This window comes from Schistocerca americana, chromosome 1 (genome assembly GCF_021461395.2).
Source record: "Schistocerca americana isolate TAMUIC-IGC-003095 chromosome 1, iqSchAmer2.1, whole genome shotgun sequence".
Lineage (NCBI taxonomy): Eukaryota > Metazoa > Arthropoda > Insecta > Orthoptera > Acrididae > Schistocerca > Schistocerca americana.
Window position 1 is genome coordinate 1091110386 of NC_060119.1, and position 17507 is coordinate 1091127892.

General features: G+C 42.1%; 1 protein-coding gene across 4 annotated transcripts in view; it reads left to right on the forward strand.

The window, feature by feature from the left end:
* The window catches only part of LOC124617960, a 416373-nt gene that overhangs the window by 377085 nt on the left and 21781 nt on the right, over positions 1-17507 (forward strand). For all 4 annotated transcript variants that reach the window (XM_047145308.1, XM_047145305.1, XM_047145306.1 and 1 more), the window contains one exon: positions 10617-10905. In XM_047145308.1, the coding sequence (XP_047001264.1) occupies positions 10617-10905 (289 nt within the window). The remainder of the gene's footprint in view (positions 1-10616; positions 10906-17507) is intronic.

Sequence of the window (17507 nt, forward strand, 5' to 3'; positions counted from 1 at the left end):
GATGTGCGAACGACTGTTAGAAGTTGCCGAATGTTTCTGTTTTAAGTATAGGCACATCTACAGGGTGTTTCAAAAATGACCGGTATATTTGAAACGGCAATAAAAACTAAACGAGCAGCGATAGAAATACACCGTTTGTTGCAATATGCTTGGGACAACAGTACATTTACAGGCGGACAAACTTTCGAAATTACAGTAGTTACAATTTTCAACAACAGATGGCGCTGCAAGTGATGTGAAAGATATAGAAGACAACGCAGTCTGTGGGTGCGCCATTCTGTACGTCGTCTTTCTGCTGTAAGCGTGTGCTGTTCACAACGTGCAAGTGTGCTGTAGACAACATGGTTTATTCCTTAGAACAGAGGATTTTTCTGGTGTTGGAATTCCACAGCTTAGAACACGGTGTTGTTGCAACAAGACGAAGTTTTCAACGGAGGTTTAATGTAACCAAAGGACCGAAAAGCGATACAATAATGGATCTGTTTGAAAAATTTCAACGGACTGGGAACGTGACGGATGAACGTGCTGGAAAGGTAGGGCGACCGCATACGGCAACCACAGAGGGCAACGCGCAGCTAGTGCAGCAGGTGATCCAACAGCGGCCTCGGGTTTCCGTTCGCCGTGTTGCAGCTGCGGTCCAAATGACGCCAACGTCCACGTATCGTCTCGTGCGCCAGAGTTTACACCTGTATCCATACAAAATTCAAACGTGGCAACCCCTCAGCGCCGCTACTATTGCTGCACGAGAGACATTCGCTAACGATATAGTGCACAGGATTGATGACGGCGATATGCATGTGGGCAGCATTTGGTTTACTGATGAAGCTTATTTTTACCTGGACGGCTTCGTCAATAAACAGAACTGGCGCATATGGGGAACCGAAAAGCCCCATGTTGCAGTCCCATCGTCCCTGCATCCTCAAAAAGTACTGGTCTCGGCCGCCATTTCTTCCAAAGGAATCATTGGCCCATTTTTCAGATCCGAAACGATTACTGCATCACGCTAGCTGGACATTCTTCGTGAATTTGTGGCGGTACAAACTGCCTTAGACGACACTGCGAACACCTCGTGGTTTATGCAAGATGGTGCCCGGCCACATCGCACGGCCGACGTCTTTAATTTCCTGAATGAATATTTCGATGATCGTGTGATTGCTTTGGGCTATCCGAAACATACAGGAGGCGGCGTGGATTGGCCTCCCTATTCGCCAGACATGAACCCCTGTGACTTCTTTCTGTGGGGACACTTGAAAGACCAGGTGTACCGCCAGAATCCAGAAACAATTGAACAGCTGAAGCAGTACATCTCATCTGCATGTGAAGCCATTCCGCCAGACACGTTGTCAAAGGTTTCGGGTAATTTCATTCAGAGACTACGCCATATTATTGCTACGCATGGTGGATATGTGGAAAATATCGTACTATAGTGTTTCCCAGACCGCAGCGCCATCTGTTGTTGAAAATTGTAACTACTGTAATTTCGAAAGTTTGTCTGCCTGAAAATGTACTGTTGTCCCAAGCATATTGCGACAAACGGTGTATTTCTATCGCTGCTCGTTTAGTTTTTATTGCCGTTTCAAATATACCGGTCATTTTTGAAACACCCTGTAGGATACTAGATAAACGAACTTTGTTTCGATTATGATGAGACGACGGATACCTCAGTCCTGTGGGGAAAAATGTCTACCTGTCTGTACTGTGGCTTCCACTTTGTTCGCCCGATACGATGGCTAGAGTTGAGTACTGTACTTTCCCATCATTGCGTCTGCCAATCCATCTTTGTCATGTACACGATAGGCAAAAAACATAGTGACCACCTGCTTAATAGCTTGTGTGTCCGTCTTTGAAACCAAATACATAGTTGATTCTGCGTATCAAGAATTCGGCAGTTTGTTGGTAGGTGTGTTGACGTACAGGTCATGTAATTAGCGTAAATAACGAGCCGCTAATTTGCATACGCGGTGATGACGCACAATAGCGACACATACAGGTTTCATAGAATTCACATCAGGCAAATGTAGTCGCCGAGACATCAGCGCAAGTTCATTATAATGGTTTTCAAACCACTGCAGCACGTTTCTGGCTCCGAGACGCGGACAATTATATTGCTGAAAGATATCGCCATCAAGCGTGAAGGAATGCAGGTGGTTCGCAGCTATCAGCGTGTCTTTGATAACTACCACAGGTCCCATGCAAGCGCAGGAGAATGTCTCCAACAGCATAATACTGCTCCCACCATCCTGTGTCCGTAGCGCGCTGTGCGTTTCGAGCCGCCGTTCACCTAGATGATGGCTTTTGTGGAGACGACCATGGACCTAATATAGCAAAGTCACCCGAAGAGCAGACACGTGTCCATCGACCGACGGTAGAATCCCATTGGTCCCGTGCCCAGGGTAATCGTAACTGACGATGTCGTTGAGTCAACAAGTGAACACGGTAGAGGTGGTCTTCTGCAGAGCTCAAAGTTCAACAATGTAGGAAGAACGGTGTGCTCTGAAACACTTCAGCGTGCACCAGCATTGTGCTCTTTCAACACATATGGCGCAGATCATCATCTATCCTACTTAACGGAGCATGCAACGTTCCGAACCCCACGTTCTGTGAAGAGTCTTGGACGTCCAACCATTTAGCGTCTAGTTGTAGTTTCTCTGTTCTACCTCCTTCCGTAGATATTCAAGACAGTAGCACGTGAACATTCGACCACTTTCGCCATTTTCGAGATACTCGTTCACAGGCTTTGCTTAATAATAATCATCTGTCCTTTGTCAAAGTCGCTTATCTCAATTTATTCCCCATTTGCAACCCATATTTTCACTTGGGTGATTCCCCGTCCATGTCTGCTCCGGTGCCATTCGTTTGTTACCGCGTCACATGTCAGCAACGCTACCAGCTGACAACCGACGTCGCTGTGGGCAGTGACCATAATGTTTTGGCTTATCAGCGTAACTACGTAAGCTTCCGCAGCCGTACTGTAGCATCATCTTGTAAAACGGTAAAATACTAAAATGACGGACGTTTCGGCTGTATTGCAGCGATCTTCCTCAGGGTGTAAGGTACAGAGCTTCTCGTTGTTTTCGGTGTCTCTCGGAGCGCATGCCAGGATGCACAGCACTAAAATCTAAATCTATATTGTTCTGGGCGTGTACTTGTCACGCAAACGCTTCCCTATTATTCATTCAGTTTCCAGCGCCAGGTACACCTGATGGAATAGGCAGCCTCTTTAGTCTCTCTATATTGTCCTGCCCCATATCGCGGATGTCTTGAAGCCCCATCTCGAACATGTATATGGGACTGTTTGTCTCTAGCCACAGTTAGTTGGGCTCCTGATGGGGGATGAAATGTACGTCAGCAGTATTTGTCCAGCAAAGGGAGGTGGAAGTATAAGGTTCCTAACCATGTGACCATCCACCAGTGATGTAGGTCGCCTCTGAAATCTTTTCAGAGCATAATGATGTTAGGGCATGTGACACCGTTGATGTATATGTTTATTGGATAAGGACGTTAAGCGCGAGACAAGTTCACTATGTGTCGATACTGCTACGAGCTCCCTTCGCTCACATCGTCATCAATGCAAACCAAGGCATTGCACCAGACACGCATTCATCATTCGCCAAGTTTAGATACCGGTGAGCGCAAACAAATAAAATTTTATTTTATCAGTGCCAGATCTTGCTGAAATCAACGGTCGTTATGGATTGTTAGTGAAGAACGCAGCAAGCCACAAATACCTTCAAAAAGCTTTATTTTAATTTCAACACCGGTACCGATAATGCGATTAAAATAAAGCTTTTAAAAAGTATCCGAAGATAGGCATGATAGCCTGAAATTGTTGATGGTATTAAAATAAAGTTTTTTGGCTTGCTGTGTTCTTCACCAACAATCTCTTTCATTTGTCCCACTATTCGACAAACCTCTTTAGGCCCCATACACTCTAACACAAAAAAGACGCACCACGAAAGCACTATCTGGAAGGGACGGAAATCGCAGAGGTGACACTCATGCAAGGGCAAACAAATGATTAAAATTTCAGAAAATTTGTATTATTTATTCAAGAAAGAGTTTCCCAAATTGAGCAAGTCAACAACACGTTAGTCCAGCACTGGCCATTATGCAAGAGCTTGGCACCGATTTATACAGGGTTCTTACAAATGATTGAAGCGATTTCACAGCTCTATAATAACTTTATTATTTGAGATATTTTCACAATGCTTTGCACACACATACAAAAACTCAGTTTTTTTGGGCATTTACAAATGTTCGATATGTACCCCTTTAGTGATTTGGCAGACATCAAGCCGATAATCAAGTTCCTCACACACTCGGCGCAGCATGTCCCCATCAATGACTTCAAAAGCATCGTTGATGCGAGCTCGCAGTTCTGGCACATTTCTTAGTAGAGGAGGTTTAAACACTGAATCTTTCACATAACCCGACAGAAAGAAATCGCATGGGGTTAAGTCGGGAGAGTGTGGAGGCCATGACATGAATTGCTGATCATGATCTCCACCACGACCGATCAATGGGTTTTCCAATCTCCTGTTTAAGAAATGCCGAACATCATCATGATGGAAGTGCGATGGAGCACCATCCTGTTGAAAGATGAAGTCGGCGCTGTCGGTTTCCAGTTGTGGCATGAGCCAATTTTCCAGCATGTCCAGATACACGTGTCCTGTAACCGTTTCTTCGCTCACTGCAGGTCGACCTGTTGATTTCCCCTTACAGTGGCATCCAGAAGCTTTAAACTGCGCATACCATCGCCGAATGGAGTTAGCAGTTGGTGGATCTTTGTTGAACTTCGTCCTGAAGTGTCGTTGCACTGTTATGACTGACTGATATGAGTGCGTTTCAAGCACGACATACGCTTTCTCGGCTCCTGTCGCCATTTTGTCTCACTGCGGTCTCGAGCGCTCTGGCGGCAGAAACCTGAAGTGCGGCTTCGGCCAAACAACACTTTGAGTTTTTCTACGTATCTGTAGTGTGTCGTGACCGTATGTCAATGAATGGAGCTACAGTGAATTTATGAAATTGCTTCAATCATATGTAATAGCCCTGTAGTTGTTAGATGCCCTCCTGAGAGATACTGTGCCAAATTCTGTCCAATTGGCGCGTAGAATATAGAAATTCAGAGTTGATTGGAGGGCCCTGCACATAATGCCCACAACATTCTTAACGTGATTGAACAGCGTGTCCTGAATACAGTATGAAGAGTTTATGATGGGGCAAGTGACATCACACTAACCCCTACCGGGAGCTCACCTGTAGTGTAGTTACTAAATGAAGGTACTAAATGCCAATAGTGAAGTCCCTTCATTTGGACAGCGCTCGATATTAATGTATTCAGACCACCTTGAATTATTTAAAATTGAGGAGCCAGATTTTTAATTCCTCTTTTCCACGGCTTGAGAGGTAATTAATGGGGACTTCAATCATTGTAGACATGCGTAAACGTACTTTTTGTCGGCATAGCGCATCGGATTCGGAGTCTTCAGATGTGTGGATTTATTTTTCATCTCCATCAAATGATACTGGCTTTCGGACGTGTATGTTGCTGGAATACTGAGACAAATATCTTCCAACAAACTTTCTCCCGTGCGGCTTTGTCGCGTGTAGCGCCAGGGTTTGGCGGTGACATGCAACGGTGACACGATCAGTTCTCTGGCAGCAGAATTAAGAGTCTACGGGCGATCTTTCAAGGCAGCGGCCCCTAAAGTGAGCAATCCGGTAGCGGCACTGAACTGAATTTTAAGATGGCAGAGGACAGTTTTGCAGCGTAAAATTAAGTTTCCTAATTGAATTGGCTGAACCTCTTATCATGGCTATGCTTTATATTCTCATGCATCTGCAGTCATTACCTCAACATCTTTTCGTAGGGAGTTCATCGCTTCCCTCACAGATTATCTGTCAGAATTAAGTGTTCTGTACGTGGCGGCGTTTGGCCAATTGCAGCAGTTTCCCACAAGGACTGCCATAAACTGCTAACAGTGTGCAGATAAAGGTCACGGCAAAAAATACGTGTTTTTTTTCAGTTATAACATTTTTGGGATGTAGCCCATGTATATTTACATCTTACGCATATGTGAGACTGTTTGTTCGTACTGTGGCAACTTGCGACGACGACGGTAAAGGACAGACTACGACAAAGCGCGAAGGTAACAAACCTGTTGTTTTAGAGAGAGAGAGAGAGAGAGAGAGAGAGAGAGAGAGAGAGAGAGAGAGAGAGATAGGTAGGGGGGGGGATGAGGGGAAATCTTGGTAACATCTGACCAATCATCATTCTATCGTGTCACGCGCGAACGACATTCCCTTGGGAGATACTAGGGTAGCGTGCGCTAGCTTACATGCCGCTGGCAGTATTTTTATTCAGACGTCGTGCCTTAACACTTTAATGATTAAAATTTATTTTACATGCATTTGAAAAATAAAACGTCAAAAACTAGCTTTGTTTGTGATAAATAACACTTCCACTACCAAAAAAAAATTTGAGGTTGATCGATTTTGAAAATTGGTGAAGTGGGACGTGGTTATACCACGAACCTAACTAGATCCGTGTTGTCATGTGAACCTAGGGTTTTCAGAATTATATTGTTAATTTTCGATTTAATCAGGATGGCAATAATGAAAACAGTATAAAACTCATTTATCCTCATGATAATGATGTATCACACACACGCTTTTAACATAACACTGAAGGTGGCTATGACACATCACACAACGTTCTCTACATTCTATGAGATTTTCTGGGGCTTATAATAGCCACTACATTCACATTACTTACAAATCAACAGAATTACTGAGGTGTGAAGTAATGTCTCAAAACAATATCCATAATGTATAAGAAGACAAAGTTAGTTGCTTCAGATATTCTCTGAATGCAAAAGATGGTGATTTGATCTGATTTCGAAAAAAGGGGCACTGTGTCAGCTATAAACGCACGCCGCCCGTTTGATCGCTCACAACCTTAAATATGTCAACTCCATGGTCCTAGTAGCCTTCTCAAAGAACAGGGAGTATCTCGCTATGTGATACCACTAGATAACACCAGATACTTACGTCCCAACGCTCAAGACTGGGTATAACCACAAGAAGGTTAAGGGGTACGTAACGGAAAATGTAAACATTTAAAAAAATCATTACAGCCATATTTATCAATGTACAGATCTAAAATTTTGCAGGTGTAAAGCAAAAGAGCTGTGTTTTAACGGAAAAATATAATAAAATATGCAGGTTTAATATTTTGCCTGAAATACGAATTTTTAATTTTTATTGTCTTTTTTAAAAAAAGCCATAACTCAAATTCTAATCATGCAATTAATCTGAAAGGTTATAAGACTACAGAACTTCAGTAATTAATTGATGATACAAATTGTATCATCAACAAAGTTTTTAATTTTGAACATCCAAAATTAACTTTTTTTTCTACATACAATCATCTAAAAGTCAGAACGTAATTGCAGGATTTCATATTTTTCAGTTCTAGGGAGACAGCAACACGTTGCGAACAGTTCCTGAAAATTTCATAGCTTTAGTGCAATATACTTTTTGATAAAAGACTTCTAATAACGTACAAAATTTAAAATGTAGAAAATGAGAGTCAAAGATTTTCTTCTCATACTTCTACATGTAATAAGCTTACCTCACTTTTAAGAGCCTCCACACTGATACTCCTCATCCTCCAGGTTTATCTTCTCTTCGAACGTGCCTGGCGTTTATTTTCATGTAAGGCACTGATCTGTTACCGTTCTTGACCCTGCTCTTGTCGGTGGCGTAAAATACTTTTGTTCTAAACACGCCAGATCTATACCAGCTCTCTTCAGCACTTCAATTCTCCCATTATTTCCGTTATTGTAACATAAAACTTCGTCATAGAGACCTATTTTGAGTACTTCAAGCCCACAGAATGTCCTTTTAAATTATTGGGCCTTTCATTTGCATGTTGTATCTTTCTGTGAAGACACTTTGTCAACAAATCAGGGTTTGCAAGAAACGTAAATGTGGGCTTAATTGCATTCATAACAGATTCTGGTAATCAGTGTTCATTGAAAACATCTCGTTTGTATTGTTGAACTTACCAATCGTCCGTCGGACACAGATTGTGCATTGGTAAGATAGTTTGTGGAAAAACATCTCCTACACGTCTCATTGGCTCTAAATTACGTGTGTTTTTCCTGATAGCTCTCCAATAAAGTAACTGAAGAGAATCAATTTCTTTCAGAGTAAACCTGCCTTTTTATCCTAGTCGTTTCCCGTCCTTAAGTACTTCACCTTTCTTCTCTTTCAGCAAGCGACGAAGCCTACCACCAAGCCTCTTTTGGATGTAGCCAACACATTCCGACTTTTCTATTTTTGTATTGTACGGATTTTTATCTGTTACAGCTTTATACGAAGAGGAGTTTCCATCACCAAGGTATTTAGTATATCTAACACCATACTGGTCCAAAGATCTGGAGAGCATCCTCACAACTGCAGCAGCCTCCATGCCCCCTCTATTTTTAGAGCATGCTACTGCATGCTTTTCGTGCCACATTTTCTCACTGTCTTCATTGTTGAGCATTTTCCTTGTTGCACACTGGTGGCGGTATTTAGATATAATTTCTACATCTAAAACTTTAAGTGAGTCAATACCAATAACAGATGCAACTCCATGCAGAGATATGTGACCCCTTTTCATCCAGGTCCCAACTACAGACATACATAAGTCAGTAACACTTGTAGCAGATTCACTGTCATGAATATCTACCTCAGGATCTATTTCTTTTCGGTTTATTTCCACCAATTCCTCCACTACTTTCTTCATAGAAACTTTGTTTATTTTTTGAAACCTTGCACAAGGTGGAGGTATGTTCAGAAAACCACACAATAAATTACTTCCTTCCCTGCCCTGTCCAAGGCATCTCGGAGCATATGCTAACCTAAAATTGCTTTCATAGGTACGAATGTCAGTTTTTTTGGAGGAAGAAAATGAAAATTCATAGCCACATCTTAAGCTATTCCCACTCTTCTTTCTTCAACAACAATCATGCATTCCATATTTACAGCTAATACATGAACATGAAAACTTTTATAGCCTGGCAGAGAAGGTCTAAATCAAGAAGTCTGAATCAGGTGGAATCCATATCATCATTCACGCACCTGTACAGTTCTCCTGACCCAAGTTTCGATGCTGATGCTGAGAGCTTATTTTCTTCATTTGGAGCTGCTTCCTCTTATTTGTTGGTAAACCAATTTCCATGAAATCTCCGTTTCCTAAACACATTTTTCCACCAACCATTATGCATAAATCTTGTCCTCCATGTAAAGGTTTACGGATGCAACCTTCCACCTACTAACATATATGTTAGTATTGTCAAAACGTAAATACACAACATGTAAGAAAGTTTCAGGCGAAGATTGAGATGTCAGCCAGTGATATCAATGTCAGCAAACGATATGGAAAGAAAATAGCCTTCACAATGACAAAAATTCCACTGAAGCAAGCACTTTCCCAAATGTCGGAAAAGGTGGGAGTGGCTGCCAGTGTAGAGTTAATCAGTTTAACAATTTAAAGGTATTTCTAAAGCTGCTACCACGATAAAATTCACACACTGCAAAAATTAAACTATGTAGATCAAGAAAATAATACTTCCGAAAAATCGATTTTTTGGACCAAAATCCATTACATCCCCCTTAATACGACCGAGAATATTCGCTTCCGCCTGAAGGGATTATATTTCCAGCCCTTCTAGATTCTTCATCGCTTCATCCATCACTGGAAACACCACTATTCCCTATATTAAAGTACCTGTAGATTTTTTTGATGCCACCATTTCCGTTAGTCGTGTTAGGAAGGATAGATGAAGGTAAAAGTGTGCATTTTTGGTCGTACTAAATATTTTCTAAAAAAACTTGCAGCAATATTGTATCAAGTACACATGCAACACATAGTTAGACATCTTGGTAACATTGTGTAAAAGTTTGTGCCACCCATTTATTATTTGATGAGTAATAAAAGTTTCCGTCAAAAGTGATTATGCGTACTGTTACCCCATGCTGTGGCAAGAGTACACTAATACCCGAAAATAAATATCAGAGTTCTGGCTAAAGCTGACTTGGCATGAAGTATCTCCTGAACACACAGAAAGGATGGATAGCGTCGTAATTCTCAACCATACAAATATTTCACAAACCGCACTGCCTATTCCAACATTCCCTGTTGCTGAGCGTAACGCTGTAGGTAGAAAGAGCTCACTCATGGATCTTCCATCTTAAATTAGACGGTGTGATGCAAAAGGCTACTATTTTGGAGCCAAAATCTAAGAATGAGCTCACGCTATCATTGATATTGCCTGTCTTGCGCATGGACTACTCAGTTTGTATATTTTGCTCATTTTTTTCGTAGTTCCACACAACTTTTTCCTGTTTTCTCGATTGATCTGTGTTCAGTTTTTCAAGGCTTATCCACTGTGCCAACTTGTAACTAAATCAGAGGGGGGTGCGATGGGAAGGTTCCCTTGTGAGAAATATATAGTTGCCTCGCTAAAATCAGATCTCACACAACAAGGCAGGCATCACCGTTGATTATTTTGATGAGAGAGTATTTTATGCTGAGATGATAATAGTCCAATTGCCTTTCTGTGCAGCCTCTCGGAGTGCAAGCCCATCGAGAATGGGGAGGCACGGTTGCTGCCTGAGGAGGAGTTCCTGCTGGTGAAGTGCGGCAAGGTGATGGTGAACGCGCACGTCGTGGTCGCCGAGACGGAAGCTGTGCGCAGGCGCGTGGAGGCGCAGCAGGAGCAGGCTGCCCCGGGCCTCAGCGTGCTGCTACTCGGCATAGACTCCATGTCGCGGCTCAGCCTCTTCCGCACCATGCCGCACACTGTCGAGCTGCTGCAGCGCCGTGGCTGGGTCGAGTACAAAGGCTACAACAAGGTGCGCTCACTGCCGGTACTGGAATAATGATTGGGTTCGTCACATTAGGCACCGACAACATTATTATCATCATAATTTTATTATTATTATTATTATTATACTGATTTATACTGATGGCCTACGTGATTGGTGCCTTCGGATACAGAATATACACTCTAAGACAAAGAAAAAGTGGGGGGGGGGGGGGCGAGACCATGAAGGAATTACTCAGTTATCTGAGCGGGAACGAAATCAGTAGATATGATATGCATGTGCAGACAAACAAATGATTACAATTTCAGAACAATTGGATGATTTATTCAAGAGAAGAGAAGTACACTACTGGCCATTAAAATTGCTACACCAAGATGAAATGCAGATGATAAACGAGTATTCATTGGACAAATATATTATACTAGCACTGACTTCTGATTACATTTTCACGCAATTTGGATGCATAGATCCTAAGAAATCAGTACCCAGAACAACCACCTCTGTCCGTAATAAAGGCCTCGATACGCCTGGGCATTGAGTCAAACAGAGCTTGGATGGGGTGTACAGCTACAGCTGCCCATGCAGCTTCGACACGATACCACAGTTCATCAAGAGTAGTGACTGGCGTATTGTGACAAGCCAGTTGTTCGGCCACCACTGACTAGACGTTTTCAGTTGGTGAGAGATCTGGAGAATGTGCTGGCCAGGGCAGCAGTCGAACATTTTCTGTATCCAGAAAGGCTCTTACAGGACCTGCAACATGCGATCTTGCATTATCCTGCTGAAATGTAAGGTTTCGCAGGGATCGAAAGAAGGGTAGAGCCACGGGTCGTAACACATCTGAAATGTAATGTCCAATGTTCAAAGTGCCGTCAATGCGAACAAGAGGTGACCGAGACATGTAACCAATGGCACACCATACCTTCACGCTGGGTGATACGCCAGTATGGCGATGACGAATACACGCTTCCAATGTGCGTTCACCGCGATATCACCAAACACGGATGCAACCATCATGGTGCTGTAAACAGAACCTGGATTCATCCGAAAAAATGAGATTTTGCCATTCGTGCAATCAGGTTCTTCGTTGAGTACACCATCGCAGGCGCTCGTGTCTGTGATGCAGCGTCAAGGGTAACCGCAGCCATGGTCTTCGAGCTGATAGTCCATGCTGCTGCAAACATCGTCGAACTGTTGGTGCAGATGGTTGTTGTCTTGCAAATGTCCCCATCTGTTGACTCAGGGATCGAGACGTGGCTGCACGATCCGTTACAGCCATGCGGTTGGGATGCCTGTCATCTGAACTGCTAGTGATACGAGGCCGTTGGGATCCAGCACGGCGTTCCGTATTACCCTCCTGAACTCACAGATTCCATATTCTGCTAACAGTCATTGGATCTCTACCAAAGCGAGCAGCAATGGCGCAATACGATAAACCGCAATCACGATAGGCTACAATCTGACCTTTATCAGAGTCGGGAATGTGATGGTACGCATTTCTCCTCCTCACACGGAGGCATCACAACGACGTTTCACCAGGCAACGCCGGTGAACTGCTGTTTGTGTATGAGAAATTGGTTGGAAACTTTCCTCATGTCAGCACGTTGTAGGTGTCGCTACCGGTGCCAACCTTGTGTGAATGCCCTGAAAAGTTAATCATTGGCATATCACAGCATCTTCTTCCTGTTGGTTAAATTTCGTGTCTGTAGCATGTCATGTTCATGGTGTAGCAATTTTAATGGCCAGTAGTGTAGTTTCTCGAATTGAGTAAGTCAGTAACACGTTGGCGTACCTTTGTCTCTTACGAAAGCAATTATTCAGCTTGGTGTTGATATACAAACTTGTTTGAATTCCTCCTGAGGGATATTGTGCCAATTTCTGTCCAGTTGGCACGATAGATCTTCAGTATCCTGAGTTGGACAGAGGGCCTTGCCTGTAATGCTCCAAACTTTCTCAGTTGGGGAGAGATCCGGTGACATTGCTGACCAAGGTAGGATTTGTCAAGTGCTAAGATAAGCAGTAAAAACTCTTTCCATGTACGGGCTGGCATTATCTTCCTGAAATGTAAGCCCAGGATGGATTGCCATGAAGCGCAACAAAATGGGGCATAGAATATTGTCAATGTATTACTCTGCTGTAAAGGTGTATTGGATGACGACCAAATGGATCCTGCTATGAAGAGAACTGGCATCCCAGACCATCACTCTTGGTTATTAGGCCACATGTCGGATGATAGTTAGGTTGGCAACACACATGCTGTCTGGAAATCTCCAGATACATCTTCTACCTGGAATGTCATTAACTATAGTAGAATTGGTTTCAGTGTCAAGTCCCAATTCAAAGGGAGCCCTGATGATAGACAAAGATGTGTCTGATGATGACTTGGACAGCGGTGGTATCCCAACCTGACTGTCGCTTGCCATATAGTCTGACAACCAGGAGTGATGCTCTGGGGTGCAATTTCTTTTTACAGTAGGACCCTTTTGGTTGTCATCTGTGACACCCTCACAGCACATTGGTACAACTATGATATTATGTGCCCTGGTGTGTTGCTCTTCATGGCAAGCCACCCTGGGCCTACATTTTTCTTGGAGTGTAGTACACGAAGCTGCCAACTTTCCAACCCTGACAGTGGCTCTGACCCTGCTTGTTATAAACTAAAGCTGAATTTGGATGACAGGTATGGTTACATTGTTTTGTGCATGTCAACTCCGTGCCAAAGTTCATCAATCATGGCTAGAGGCTGGTGGCATGTAGGTCTCTCAGCAACCTGTGAAGAGTTGTTTTCAGAGGTTGAGAGAGAGGTGGAAAACATGCAGGTCAGGGCAATGCACACACTCGATATCAAGCTGCAGGAATTGCAACTCCAAAACCATTTATCAGTGATGAAAATACCTGCTACTGGAAAATGTTGTGCTGAAGCCATGAACATGGACTGTGGGGTAGTGGCAAAATGTCATTTGTCAGATGGTTCTTGGTTCACATTATTTTCAAATTGCGGACCAGTTTATGTCTGACCTATGCCGTCCTAAAATTACAATGCAAACTGCTTGCTGTCAAGAGTAAAATGTGGTGGTGTTTCAGTGATGATCTGGGCAGCCATATCATGGTATTACATGGCCCATGTGTACTCTTCAGGGTTGCATTGCTGCTAAGGAATATGTGATTTTTTGGCTGTTTAGGTCCATAATGTGGTAGAATGTTTGTGCCCCGATGGTGATGCTGTGTTCATAGTCGACAGGTCCCCTATTCACATAGCTTACATCACCCACAATTGCTTTTGTGAGCACGAGGATGAACTGTTGCAGACTCCTGGCCACCACAGTCACCATGTCTCAATATTATGAACCTTTGTGGGTGCTTTTAGAGAATAGGGTCCATGGGTGCTATTCATCTCCATCTTTGTCACATGAACTAGCAACCATTTTGCAGGAAAAATGGTATAAGGGTCCCTTGAAAATCATGCAGGACATGTGTATATCTGTTCCAGGAAGACTGGAAGCTGTCTTGAATGCTGATTGGTTACCTGCATCATGTTAGATATGGTAATGTGTTGTGTGTATGTCATTCCCATATTTTTGTCCACTGCTATTGGTCAGGACAGCAAGGGGACCATAAAGTCTTGGATTATCTTATTAGAAAGATAATGTCACAGAGACTTTAAAAGATAGGGCCCTGGCACCAGCCTTAATATGTCAGAAATGAAACACCTGCTGTCTAAATTACAAGTAATGTGAACTAGAGGCAATTGTCTTGTGTACACAGTTGCATCCCCACACCATCACTCCCAGTGCTGGATGTGTATGAAGGTAATGAATGCTATGTGGTAATGTTTGTTCTTATTGGTGCCTCCAGACAAAAACACCCATCATGATGCTGTAGAGACAACAAAGATTCATCTCAAAAGACTCTGTTGCCATTCGTGTGACAAGGGCTGCAATTGGGTGCACCAGTATTGGCTAGTCTCTCTCTGTTGCAGCATCAAGGGAAGCCATGACAATATGTTACTCATTGTGTGGTCGTGTTAAGATCCTGCATAATGAACAATATGGCCTTCCTGAGGTCATTGGTTACATACCTGCAGGACAGTCACTGGATCCTGATGTCTGCTAGCAATGGAATCGTAAAGTGCATTGTGGATAGTCCATGAGCCTGTTGCAATCTAATTCGGACATGAGCTGTTAGATCTTTCTTCTTCTACTTAGGAGAGGCATAACAATACTTTCAGCCAGCCGTTTCTTTACTGTTATGGAAAACAGCCAAAGGTTTTTGCTATTTTTAATGTTTACTGTAAGTTAGCTAAAAAATCATTGAGGCTTGTTGTTGTTAATCCAATCTTTTACTAAGAATGGTTAATTCTCACTTACTTGGATACCCCCGTGCTCAACTCCCTTCACTGTCCTGTTACAGGGCCAAGTGACCATAGAGCCTTTGTTTTGTTCTTGTTCCCAATGTGCATCTGCTGACGTTTCTAATGTTTGCCACGAGTCTATTTATCAGTGATAATATTGGCAGGAATATTTATAATATTGGAGACATCTTTTATTCTACCCATGTTGAAGTGAATAGTTTTCAAACTTAAAATCTGCCTGGCAATCCTTGCTAAATCTTCAATTATGGAACATTCCCATAGGGGATGATATAGTGTGCAGATTTCACCAGTCACAGCTGGTCATTGCTAGATATGTAGGCTATGGACCATGTCTGGAAAGGTGGTGCACAGAGTCACCTACTTGGCACATAATGTGCTGCCTGAAGCCTTTCAGTTACACCAGGAAGAAATGGTAATGTTCTCCTTCCTGAGACAGAAAATTTTACATCTGTTACCATTCTGTAAATATGAAATATTAAATTCCTTATAAATCTTAATTTTGACCAACAGGAAGCGTGTAACTACTTCATTTCCTGGTCTTTCTTTGTTGATCTCATTTCTCCAGGCCTCCTTCATGTTCTTATCATTTCTTTGGTCCATGTTGTGTGATATTTCTTATTTTTTCCATTTCAACTGTTCTAAATTTAGTATTTTTTTCTTTAAAAGAAAAAAAGTATCTGTTGATGCTTGTGTAAAGTTATGAGCAGAAACAGACAGCAAAAGGTTACATAGTTTCTCCCCATGTATCCACATATCGTTAGTAGCCCGGTCCGGAGTTTGTCTTGGTCCGGCACACAGTTTTAATCTGCCAGGAAGTTTCATATCAGTACACACTCCGCTGCAGAGTGAAAATCTCATTCACCTGTAAAGATGTTACTTTTGATTGTCTTACAGGGTTACTGCAGATATTCATTTATACTATAATAGCAGTTGGTCACTAAGAATTTAAATATTGCTTTCTTGAATGCAGACAATGTTTTTATTTCTTTTAGCTGAGTTGGAAGTTTGTTGTACAAAACAGTAGCCTGAATGTTGATTTGTTTTTGTGTTACAGCCTTGTTTACTCTTTTTTATGTGGATGTCATTGCACATCCTTGTATTGTAGGAATGAAGATCTGAGATGGTTTTATAATTATCAATGTGCATTTTTATATTAACAACACTTTTTTTATATAGAGGCATGGTAAGGGTAGAATATTCAGGTGTTGAAATAACTGTTTGGAAGGTGTTAGCCTTGTATTGTTTGAAAACATTCTAACAGCTCGTTCTTGTAAGGTGAAGATGGTTTTCATGTTTGCCTTATTATGACCCCAATGGGTTAGGCCATAGGTGATAGCAGAATGGATGTAAGCAAAGTAGACAGTTCTGCTACACTCTCTACTACACACAGTACTAATTATGCATAATGCAAGGCAAGCAGAGCTTAACTTGTTAGTGAGGTAGAGAATGTGGGCTTTCCAGTCTAAATTTTCATCAATTTGCACATCTAAGAATTTTGTGGCAGCTATCCTTTCAATTTGTTTATTTTGAATTTTGAGGTTCACACCATGATGAGACTGTTTCCCTGTAATGCATATAATTAGTTTTTGAAATATTTAAGGTTAGCCTGTTCAGTTCAAACCAGTTTTGTATGTATTCCAAAACTATGGTTGCAGATGTTGGCAATACCCTATTTATGCCTGTAACAACAACATTTGTGTCATCAGCAAACAAAGTTACGTGTGGTCCTAGAATGCTGCCCTGAGGTACTCCAATTGGTACAGTCTGCATGTCCGATCTGTACACAATGCTTTGGTTTTTATTGTTTGAGGAGGTAATTTCTGTACCTGTTTTCTATTGTGGAGATATGACTGAAACCACTTTAATGCAACTCCCCATATACCTATACCTATAGCTTCTAGTTTGTCTAGCAAGATTCATGATCAACAGCATCGAATGCCTTCAATAAGTCAAAGTTTATTCCTACTGTACTATTATTTCTGCCAAGTCCTATTACAATGTTTTCAACGAATTGGGTAATTGCTGTTTCTGTACTCATGCCTTTGCAAAAACCATGTTGGTTTATAGACAAGAGACTGAATTTTTTGAGGTAGTTTGTAATTATATTTTTCAGGACAGTCTCTATTATTTTTGAAAATGCAGATAACAGAGCTATTCATCTAGAGTTTCCCACTTCATATATATTACCCTTTTTATACAGCGGTTTAATTTTTGAAATTTTTAATCTTTGTGGGAACGCTCCTTCTGTTAACGATAT